Source organism: Galeopterus variegatus, unplaced genomic scaffold, assembly GCF_000696425.1.
Source record: "Galeopterus variegatus unplaced genomic scaffold, G_variegatus-3.0.2 Scaffold11305, whole genome shotgun sequence".
In the NCBI taxonomy this organism is placed as follows: Eukaryota; Metazoa; Chordata; class Mammalia; order Dermoptera; family Cynocephalidae; genus Galeopterus; species Galeopterus variegatus.
Window position 1 is genome coordinate 37,381 of NW_007737416.1, and position 12,385 is coordinate 49,765.

The 12,385-nt window shown below is 35.4% G+C and overlaps 1 protein-coding gene across 1 annotated transcript in view; it reads left to right on the top strand.

The window, feature by feature from the left end:
* Positions 1-12,385, top strand: part of LOC103610561 (thyroid receptor-interacting protein 11-like) — a gene marked incomplete at its 5' end in the record, with an annotated part of 48,188 nt that overhangs the window by 32,359 nt on the left and 3,444 nt on the right. Inside the window, 1 exon segment of the mRNA XM_008594709.1 lies at positions 2,526-2,625. Within this exon segment, the coding sequence (XP_008592931.1) occupies positions 2,526-2,625 (100 nt within the window).

Sequence of the window (12,385 nt, forward strand, 5' to 3'; positions counted from 1 at the left end):
ATAAGGAACCTGCTTCCACAATAATGGCATTAATTCATTCATGACGGCAGTGCCCTCATGAACCAAATACCTCCCATTAGGCCCCACCTCCCAACACCACTGTATTAGGTATCAAGTTTCCAACACATGAACTTTGAGGGGACACATTCAAACAGTAGCAGAAGTACTATCTTCTAGTGGTTTTAATTTCCATTTCCCTGATTACTAATGAGATCGAGCATCTTTTAATATTTTTATTGATCATTTATGCTCGCTTTCTTGTCAGTTCATTAATACATTTAAGAAGATATATTTTATTCAACACTTAGTTATTTCCAGTGAGTCCATCCTGTCAAACTGCTAGGATGGAAGTTCAGATCTTCTTTTAAAACTAGGGTTTTTTTTTTTTTTAATTTAAAATGTGATATTCATTTAGAAAAAGAACAAAATAAATGAGAAATAACCAAAAGAGAACTAATAAGGATAAAACCTGGAATTATTGAAATAGAAACCATACAAATGGTAGAAAGAAAAATGAAGTATAAATGCTGATTTTTGAAAAAGTCTTAGTGTAAAAAGTCTTAGTCTTGTTTTAAGCTTTAATAATTTTGTAAGTATAAATGCTACAGGGTTAAAAAAGTAATTTGGAAGTTTATTTAAATTTCATTCACAGTAAGTTTAGTTTTGTCGATTTTGAATAATAAATTTTTTATTTAGAATTTCTTGTTTCAGTCACCTTGTGTATTGGTCAGGGTTCACTCCCTAGAAGCAGAACTGGTGGGATGTGCATGTGTGTGTGACATATGCATATACAGACAAATTTGTATATATGGTGTGTATGATTACACACATACACAATTTATTATAAAGAATTGGCTACACAATTGTGGGGGCTGGCAAAGCAAGTCTGAAATTTGTAGGCTGGCAGTGCAGATGGGAAGACTACATTAAGGGTGGACTGGACCTCACAGGCATGGACCAAAGCTATTGTCCGTAGGCAGTGAAGAAATGAAAATCACAAGCAGGATGGAACTCCATAGGCACAGGTGGAAGCTGCTGTCCACAGAAGGAATTTTTCTCTTTTTTGGGGAAGTCTAATTCCTGCTTTTAAGGACTTTGAACTGGTTTAATCAGGCCAACTCAGATTATTCAGTATAATGTCCCTTCCTTAAATTCAGCTGATTAAGGGCTTTGATTACATTTTCAAAATGTCTTCACAGCAACATCTAGATTATGTTTGAATAACAGAGGACTGTAGCCTGTTCAGGATGGCACATCAAAAAAGCTGTCACTGTGATTGAAGATGACAAAACTTGACCTGAAACTTACATCGATGAATACTCAAAAACAACGAAGAAAATTATGAGAAAGAACAACAGTGAGGAGGGACTGGCCTGTTAGATACTGAAATAGAGCCATAAGTCAATACAATATTGACTAGATTAGTGGAACAGAAGCAGAGTCCAGAAATAGAGTGTAGAATATACTTGAGAATTTAAAACTAAACTAACTTTAATTTAATGAGAAATAGGATAGATTGTCTAATAAATGATTTTAGCACAACTGGCTGTCCATATGAAAGAAAATAAAATTGAGTCCGATCTCATACCATATACAAAAATAAATTCCAGTTGTATTAGAATGAGGATTCTCTACTGGGAATGGTACTGAATACCTAGGGATATTTTTGGTTGTTACAGTGATTAGATGGCTCTCCCAGTATTTAGTTTGCCAGGAATGTCAAAAGCACTCCCATTGAGAAACACTCTGTTAAACATTTAAATATAAAAACCAAAATATCTTGTAATAAAACCTAGAAGGGTACATGTACAATCTAGGGGCAAGGACGATCCTAACCAAGACTAAAGAAGGTGTAAAAGCAAAGTAGGACATGCTTGACTATGTACAACTTAAAAATTTACATGGCAAAAGACATCATAGAGTCATTAGACAAATGGCATATGTGGTAAATGGTGTTTGTGTAGCACAGATGACAAAGGGTTTACATCTACCATACAAGGTGCTCTTACAAATTGACAAGGAAGAGGCAGCTCATTAGAAACACGAGCAATGTATGCAAAGAGGTTTGCACAGAAGAGCAGACCCAACTATCCTGCAAACGTGAAAAAAATGCTCAAATTCAGTAATAGGGAAATAACATTTAAACTAATAAAATCACAGTGAAATATCACTTTATTAGGCTTGCAAAAATTAAAAAGAGCAAGAACATTTGTTGTTATATTTCTTGACTTTTTGTGTCCATTCTTTGAAGTTTTATTTCTTATTGTCACTTTTTTTTATTTCTGTCATCATGTTGTCTTTTAATAGCATTCTCTCTTTTTATTTAGTTCCTCTGAAAGAGGTAATGTTTTATTGTGAAAGAGTGTGGGGTCTATCTTTGGTACTTAGTAGCTGCATAAACTTAGCCAACCAGAGGTGAAATTTCATCAGCTAAAATGTAAATGCTTGACTCTAAGATGTCTATCAGCTCTATAGTTTGTGAAACTGTTTTTGCATACTGCTTTTTAATAACCTTTTTCCCTCAGGAACATTTGGATGAAACAAATGCTGTGTTGGATTCAGCGTCAAGACTTACAGAACAGTTAGACCTAAAGGAAGAACAAATTGAAGAACTTAAAAAACAGAGTAGGTTTTTTCTTTTCCTTCCCCGACCCTTCAATACCAATCAGACGTGGTCTTCCACCATGCACTGGCACAGTTGAGTGAGACCAACTTCATTTGTGTGTGACTTCCATTTCTATCTCCCATGACTGGTTAGCTTCAACTTAAGTATGATCCTGGTGAACACAGTCATTATGTTGGCCATAGCTGTGCAGTTAGTTTTCCTGGATGTCGAGGCAATGCTGTTGTATTGGTTGTCACCCTGTTGACCACAAAGAAGTGGGTTGATATTTTTTTCCTCTTTTTCTTATTGAATCATAATTGATTATACATATTTTGGGGGTTCAGTGTTGACACATGTTGATCAAATCAATATTACTAGTATATATATTGTTACAAATTGTACTTATTTTTTATGCCCGTTATCCAAATCTCTCCCTATCCCCCTCTCCCTCCACTCTTCCACCACTTACAACCCTACATTTCTTCTCTCCCTCTGAAAGAGTAATGGTTACTCTGTTGATTTGCTGCCTAGATGATCTGCCTAATGCTGACAGGTGTGTTCAGTTACCCCAATATTAACATAGAGCAGATGCTTCTTCTGTCGCTCTGGAATGGGCTTTGTGGAGAGAGCCATCCTCTTCTTTTCTTTGGTCTCTGCTGGTGACTCTCCTTGTGTCAATGCACTCCAGTGGCTGGTGGACCACCTGCATGGTGGTTTTAATGTCTAGCCACTTTCATGGCAACTGTGGTTACTGTGGTAGCTGTGGTGGGCCACCCAAATGGAGGTGATGTTTTTGGCATTCTCCTTGGCACTGGTGGTGTGCCTGGTTGTGCAAGGGGGGATCTGGTCCCTTGCTCCATGGCTTGGGCCCCCCCAGTGGGCCCCGAGGCGCTGGCAGTGTACCTGGTTGTGAGTGGGGGTCTGGTCCCCGACTTCATGTCTTGGGCCCCTGGGTGGGCCCTGCGGCACTGGCAGTGTGCCTGGTTGTGGGGGTGGGCTCAATGCCTTGCGTCCCTGGGCAGGCGAAGGGGGTTAATTTGACTGATTGACTTTTTATGGTTCTGACTTCTCCCTGATCAATTCATATGCATGCTACCCTAAAGCTGTCTGATATGTTAGGGCAATATTTTCAAGTAAAAGACTAACCTTTAATGAAGCAAATGTCTGAGTATAACTAGATTTGTAGGACTGTAGATAGTGCTTTACACACAGCCATTCATCATGGTTTGTTTTTCTTTCTTGGTGCCTGGCTGGTATGGGGATCCGAACCCTTTACCTTGATGTTATAACACTGTGCTCTAACCAACTGAGCTAAGTAGTTAGCCCTTATTTTTTGAGACTTGTAAGGTAGCTCATAATCCCTGTCAATTCCCTAAGGTGAGTCCTGTGGTTAGGATTATCAATTGGGCCTCAGATAATCAGGTGGTTGATAGTGCTTTGTTGAATCTAATAGCTGACAAAGATGGTATTTCCTCATTTAATCTCTGATTTAGGGGTAACCAGGAAGTTGGAACTTTTCTAGGGTTGCATTTAGTAGGTAACGATTCAAGGTTATCAGAAGGGTGATAGTGGAGCCTAGAAATGCATCAGTTTTAGGTGTCTAGGTTAGACACAGCAGTAACAAGGCATGTAATTAGGGAATTACATACCACCTAACATAAAGTAGAAATAAGAAATAGGCAAAAATAGGAGATGGTACAGCAGAGATGCTGTCAAACAGCAAAAACATTGGCTTAGACACTAAGGAGGCAAGCAGGGAAGAACCACTGAATCATGGATACTAAAGGACAAGCCAAAGTAAGTTGGCCTAAATCCAACAGGAGACAGTAGATGGGAGATTTTTAGGAATACAAAAAATGATGGTAGATGTGAGATAGTTGTACTCAAAATAAACTTGATTATGAGGCAAAGAACTGCCCAATTGAAAGTCCTCTACTTTTAGTTGACTTGGCCAGCCTGGGAGAACTCTAAATCTAGTAGAGGGCCGGGAAATGAGCAGCAAGGAAATAATTATATATTGAATATCTATTTTGGACATTAGATATAACATACTGTATTATGTAGTCTTATTTTATTCATTTTCATAAGCAACTCTACAGTAGGGGGTATTCCATTTTATAAGTTATATAAACTCTGATCTTTTTGCCCATGACCACAGTTCATGATCTTTCCATGTTACTGTATTCCTGTCAGGAAAATTGTTATTTATAGTCTGACTTATATTTCGTTCTGTATGTCTCCATCTCCCTTGAGGATATGGTAGTATCCTCTGTATTGTGCCCTAAAAGTTGAAATGATTGCCTTTACCAAGATGCAGTATTTATTGGGAAAACAATCTAGTTAGATTGAAGGCCAGTGCAACTACAGCATTATCTGGAAGGCAAATGGGCAACCCAGAGGAGACACACTGGGCAGCTAAATAGTTACCTGAAGAATTGGTATTGTAGAACTGGGCTCGACTAGTGGAGGTGAAAAGGCAGCGTTTGGAACAAACTTATTGGTCTGTGACAACTCAATTCTGTATTTCATGTTTCTATAATATCTAAGGCCACCTTTTTAGACATCTCCCTGAGACGTTGCCAGTAGATGACCAAAAATTCTGTGACTTATTGTAGTTGATAAATATTACGAGAGTCTTTGCAGTATTTAGTATTTGTTTAGGCACCCATTTAAACCCTTAGTAGTAAAATATTTTCAGATTTTTTTGATTATATCTGGTAAGGCTTAGGTGGCCTAGGTTCCTATTTGTATTAAAAACTACAATTAATATTCCTTGTAAACGTATAGGAACTTTGGGCTCATTTTGTTGAATCGATATTAGTTATAGAAAAAGCTCTGTTTAATTAAGGTTGTACAGCTTGTGTTTGGAAGGGTAGGCAAGAGGCCAGCGTTCCACAGACAGGAAGGATAGTAAAGAAACAGTTGGTTCTGTTATGTCTTTAAGTTATTCTTGCCATTTACAGCTCTCCCTCCCAGTCTGTTTTCTCATATTACATAAGTGCTTAATATTGCTCTTATATCTCTAAACACAAATGTGATTTTATTTTCTCAAAGCTCCACTCTTGATTTGATAATATAAACAAAACTTTGATTGGCTTGCTTTTTTCAAAGGAATTGCTGTCTATTTTCTTTCATAGATCATTAAGTCCTTTAAATGTTGATTGATGTTGTAGTACTTTACTTTATCGTTCCACAGACAGGAAGGATAGTAAAGAAACAGTTGGTTCTGTTATGTCTTTAAGTTATTCTTGCCATTTACAGTTCTCCCTCCCTTGAAAAAGACAGATTGGCTTTTGTTGCAAGAAAGTGTTTAGACTTGAATTGTAGAGGCGAAGTATTGTTTTATTTCTAAGCATCTGTAGACTAATGATTAGTTGATATGCAGTTTCAACTTTTAAACAATATTGGGAAACCTAACTTTAACAAAAGGGTGTTTTATTCAAAATGGTTGATTATGTTATTGCTACCAGAGATGAAGTGATTAAGTCTGGTGAGACATATGAAAGCTTTTACATGTAACACCAATATTAAACCAGTAGATTGTTAATTTCAATCATTTTTAGAGTATGTTATTGTTAGTGCCATGGTTATGAACTGGGGATGTTTACAGGTCTTGTATGAAAAGTATGAAGATAGATGCCTTATCAGATATTAAATACTTAGTGAGAAGCAACTGCTTGGCTTTGCATTAGGTGCTGTGTCAGATATTAGACAGGATCCCTTTTTCAAGGAGCTTAGCTAAGGAAATGACATCCAGCATAGATACACCATAGGTTAGTAATTTAAGACAGTGGTGCGGGATAGTGGTCATACAACAGTACATATTTAGTTCCTTCAGAATCCTGTTAAGGGTCAGGTGGCATTCCATGGAGGAAAGGAACTTGAGTAGAACCTTGAAGCAGTAGTAGGATTTCACCTAGTAAGTGTAAGGACTGTTTAAAACATCTTTCTCTCTGCCTGGGAAAATAACGGTGAAAAGAAACCCTAAGATCCTATAGGAGATCTGCCCAGTTAGCTCAGTTGATTATAGCAGGTGTTAGAACACCAGAGTCAAGGTTTGGATCCATATGCAGGCCAGCCACGAAAAAGACAAAAAATAAATAAAAAAATAAAGATTTTATGGATACTACTTTAATAAATGATGTTCACTGGTAGAAGAATTACTGCTATCCTCCCTTTTAGAAATTATCCTTTCAATATTTTATCTAAAAGTGTTCTTCAGTATACGGTCAGCCTTTCTTTTCTTTGGGTTTCCACATCTGTAGATTCAACCAACTGCAGATTGAAAGAAAAAAATTTTTTTAATTGCTTCTCTACTGAACATGTACAGAGCTTTTTCTTGTCACTATTCCTTAAACAATATAGTATAACAACTATTTACATAGTATTTGCATTGCATGAGCTATTATAAGTAATCTAGAGATGATTTAAAGTATACTGGAGGACGTGCATAGGTTATACTTAAAAACTGTGACATTTTATACCGGGGACTTGAGCATCTGTGGATTTCGGTATCTGGAGGTCCTGGAACCAACCCCTGTCCTTCCATACCAGGGATGACTATAGTTCCAAAAACTTATTTTACATTCCAATCTATATCGTATTGGTTTTTCCAAACTTTATATGCTAGTCTATGAAGCAGAGCGGGCAGTGTCTCTCATTATTCTGAGTTGATCAGAGTTTACAATTTCTATGGAATTGCTATTAATGAGAAAATATTTACATTTGTCTAAACTTAGACTATAAGAGAACATTAAAAGATGTGTTATCTTGCCATATTTGTGGTCAAATTTGACATTTTCCTTCTTTCACTTTTGTTCTCTGTCATCATCCTTGAGATAAATTCCTGCTTAAAGAATTGGATAAATTAGAATAGAAAGCATAAGATGGTTCTTGTTTTAATAACTATTATTCAAAAGGGTGGTGATATACTAATAACAAATTTTTTTAAAAACTACAAAAAACAAAAGGGTGGTGAATTTTATGGTATTCAGAGAAAAATAAGTTTTCATAAGCAACACCAGTTTAGTTCTAGCATTGGAAAAATCTTTTGGTCTATCTGCCTGTTTATGCCTGTATGTAAAAGGGCCCCCTAACTGATATTTTTTTTTTAAGATTTAGTTGCCACTTTTAAAGAAGTCTTCTATGAGTTGACAGTGGAAAATCTGCCTATAATATTTGTTTTTAAGAACATCTAGAAGAATGTATAAAATGAGTCCCAATAAAACCTACTGTAATATGAAGCATAAAAATGTGTTTTAAAACTACAATTATAAAAGAAGCTTAAAGTGTTTTCCATGGAACTACCTTTCTGGTGGTGGTTGGTAGAGCTTTTTATTTTAAATAAAGACATTCCATTTTCCAGGATATGATTTATACAAGAAAACATATAATGGCCTGTTGAACATAGGCCAAGTACATTTCCAGACACTTTGTTACCCAAACCTTTTGAGGGATTTCTTTATAGATGTTTTTGGCACAAGTGGTGATTTTAGAGGAAACATATAAGAGGTACCAGATGCAGTTTTCTGAATTGCCATAAATGATTTAAAATTTACTTGTGATGATATAAACATCTGAGTATACTAGACAATGCCAAAATCTGAATTAAGAAAAAAGTTTGTATCAGATGAATAATTAAGTCTTTTTCAACTTAATAGTTATATTTTTTAATGTGTTTCCTTAATATCTAAACTGAGCTATGTTTTAGAAATTGCAGTTATTTTTTAATAATTCTTCTAGGCATAAAGGAAGATAAATTATGTAGAGATAAGAACGTTTTGAGTTTATGTATTTTATGTACTTTCCTTCATTTCCTTATGTATGGATGAGTAATTCAGAACATAAATTATATATTCTTTTTGTCCTGTGTTTTGTTCTTCCCATTCTCCCTTCTCAGGGAAAATTAATCATTATTTTGTCTATTGATCAAATATTCCTTGTTTATCTGCTGCGTATTGAGCTCTACAGTAGGCACTGGAAATACAAAGACGGGACTGGAGTCCTACTTTCAGGAGGTTATAGGTAGTCAGGAAGGGGATAGGATATGTAATCAAATACATACAACAAATTGTTTCGCAAGGCAAGAGCTATCCGTTCTACTTGGTGATGGTGGCATGGAAGGGTAGAAAAGGCTAGTGAAGGGTATACTTGACCTCACTTGAATGATGAGTAGGGACAGCTAAGCACGCAGGGAGTTGGGGAGAAGCATTCTAGACAAAGGGAGGAATTCATATGAAACTGTGTGGCATAATCTGGAATCTGGCTGGAGATACGGTTGACTGGTAATGACCGAAGGGTGGTGTGTGTGTGCACGTGCAGGTGTGTGTATGCAGTGGGGGGAGGTGGTATGGCATGTTGGTGTGGACTACTGAGAAGGTAGAGGTGGAACTGTGATGCTGTATAGAGAAATGAAACTCTTAAGTATGGATCACAAACACAAATTGTAAACTGGGGCCAAAATGATAATATAAAAGAGCAAATGAGACCTGTGGTGAATTGAAGAATGTTTCTTATGGGGGCGGCAGATTCTCAGCTCCACCTAACTGTTGCTGTGCAGGAATGTAGGCCCAGAGTTGCCAAATCTTTAGATCTTCCAAGAGACTCTGGGAATCTGGATTTTTACATGAAATACCCCTATTGTTTAGTGTGACACCTAATTTAAATTTTTGTAAAAACCCTGTGTGGGCTGAACATAACTTGTTTAGGCTGGATGTTGTCCATGCTGATTTGCAGTAGAGAGCTTTCAGAAATGAGTTGAAGTTCAGGCTGCAGCTTAGAAAACCTTTTATCATTAGTGTGCTTTCTATAGTGATTATATTCCGTTAGTGGAAACGTTACTACAGGGATTTTAATTTTCACTGAAAAATTCTAGTCCTTTTGGGATGTGGCTGGTCTGTATAAACCTTTAAAAGTAAATATGTAACTTTACTCGTAAGAAACTTTCTGTTTCAGTATGGAAAAACATAGCACACATCTGAATTCATAATAAAGGGTTGAGGGAGGAGAATGGAGAAGGAAAATACATTTGATTCAGTTACATTTAAAATATTTATATAAAATCTCTTTCAGGTACACATAATAACTCCAATTAACTGTACAAATATTTCAGTAACCTCAACCTTTTTCATTTTAATCACAGATTATTATCTAATGGAATTCAAATTGAGGTTATAGTATATTAATGGAATTCTTTTTCTGTGAGTTCATTGCCAGGAAGTACAGTTTTAAAGGTTATTTTTCACTCAACAATTAATAATTATGATTATGGGACAAGGAAGCATTCACCAAGTGCTGTAGACCTTAAAATTCTGTGTCAGATATGTTTGAAAAGAATTGGGTTAAAAGACAAAGCAGATGCTAGTATATCTTAAGTTCAAATTGTAAATAGATATATCTTTTAACAATATTATTTGGTGTTAAAATAAAAGTGATCTTTTATAAGTTGAAATTCTGTGATAAAAAGACCATTAATTTCTAGCTTTTGCGTTGTTTATAGTTAATTAAATGAAAAGGCTTAATTTCCTTTTATTAGGTTTAATATTGTATCAGGTTTAAATTTATTTAGAAGGTAGCCAATGCAAATAAGACACCAGACCCAATTTATTTACCTACATTTATAAATCAGATATCTAACAATTTTTCTTCCTTTGATTGACTCCTTTGCCTTGGTTCTTAAAAATGACAAATATGCAAAATGGAAGGGAAAAAAAAATCACAAAATATTAACATTAACCAAAGCGATATGTATGATTAGTCCTGATGAGGGCCAGATTAAACAATGAACTCTTCAGTTATTTTAAGAAATGAGATGAATGAGTACTAATGCTTTACATAGCACTTTACTGTTTAGAAATGCACATTTAAAATTTTTTGAGATGATCATGCTTGCTTTATAAAATAGGCAACAAAATCTGGCCCCAGTCATAGGACCATGGTTCATATCCAGGTTTTCTGACACTCAGGTTCTGTGCTCCGTTAACTTTTTTCCGAGTTAGGTGACTGTTCAATAAACCTGACCTGGGTCTTGTCCATGGGAGCTTAATCATGAAGTAACCAAATAACTTTGTAAGGGGATGACTAATTTTAAGATGTTCTTTGAATACAGCATTATAGTGTACCATCATTAATCACAGATGAAATGTAAAACTGTAGTGTGCTCATTTGTTGCAGTCAACTACATTTTATGTTCAATTTTTATTTTAAGTCAGGTGATGGAGACCATGGCACCATCTCTAGGTATTTCAGAGGAGAGGCTCTAATATGTCGTGTTTTACTGTATCATACATTCAAAGTAACTCTTTTTCTTCAAACTAGACTAAATCTCAATTGCTTTGAAATGGTTAATTTTAAAGTGTCCCCTGAGCTTTTTTTTTTTTTACTTCCAAAGAATTACTTTGCCATGTGAGATGATTTCACAGGAATATTGTATTTGGCTTAAAACTCATTTCTAAATAACTGTATTTTGCCTGCGCATATAAATACAGTTCTGATTTCAACTTGTGGTTTGAATTAGTCATCAGTTTTTGTAGAGAAGTGTTCAGAATCTCTGAAGGGTGGAGAATAAGGATGTCTGGAGAAAAGAGGAGTCTGTAGGGACCTTTGAAGTGGGTGTTTGACTTTCTTTTCTTTTCCAAACCTCTTGTAGTTAATACCATCCTTCCAGCCCCTTCCCCTAAATTCTGAGGTTTTTTCCCCTAGGCTCAAATGTCAGAATACATTTAAACTATTACTTGAATTTGAAACAGCTCTTTGCATTCTACCTCACATTAGCTCAGGGACTAACTGGATATTCTGATAGTGAGTTTAAGAACTTATAACCATGTCACTTTTGCCTTGAGCATGTTTCAACTCTTCCTTCCTGAATATAGAAATTTTAGTGAAAATTGTCCCAACCATAATCAGTTTTCATCAAGAAACTATTTTTGATTTGAATTTTAAGACAGTTTGAATTCTTGATCAGTTTTTCATACAGCAAAGTTAAAAAATTTTAAACTTATTTTACTAAAATCATCTTTATCAGAATCAGCTCTTTACTTTTTGAATTTTACTCTGAAAATGTCTATCATTCAGTTTTTCTTTTTTTTAAATAAGAGACAGTATATGAGGGAATTGAGGGTCCAGAAATATATCATACATTAATGTTCAATTGATTTTTGACAAGGGTACCAAAGGAATAATTTCCCACCATATAGTGCTGGAACAACCAGACATCCACAAGCAAAAGAATGAAGTTGGACCCCTACCTCACACCATGCATAAAAATTAACTCAAATTGGGCCATAGAACTAAATTTTAGAGTTAAAACTGTAAAACTCCTGGAAGAAAACATAAGAGTAAATCCTTGTGATGTTGATTAACGTAATAGTTTCTTAGATATGACATCAAAACACAAGCAATAAAGGAAAAAATAAATTAGACTTCATCAGAATCAAAAACTTTGGTCCTTCAAAAGATACCATCAAGAAAGTGAAATGACAGCCCACAGAANATTTAGAAGGTAGCCAATGCAAATAAGACACCAGACCCAATTTATTTACCTACATTTATAAGTCAAATTTCTAACATTTTTTTCTTCCTTTGATTGACTCTTTTGCCTTGGTTCTTAAAAATGACAAATATGCAAAATGGAAGATAAAAACATCACAAAATATTAACATTAACCAAAGTGATACATATGATTGGTACTGATGAGGGCCAGATTAAGCAATGAACTCTATAGTTATTTTAAGAAATGAGATGAATGAGTACTAATGCTTTACATAGCACTTTACTATTTAG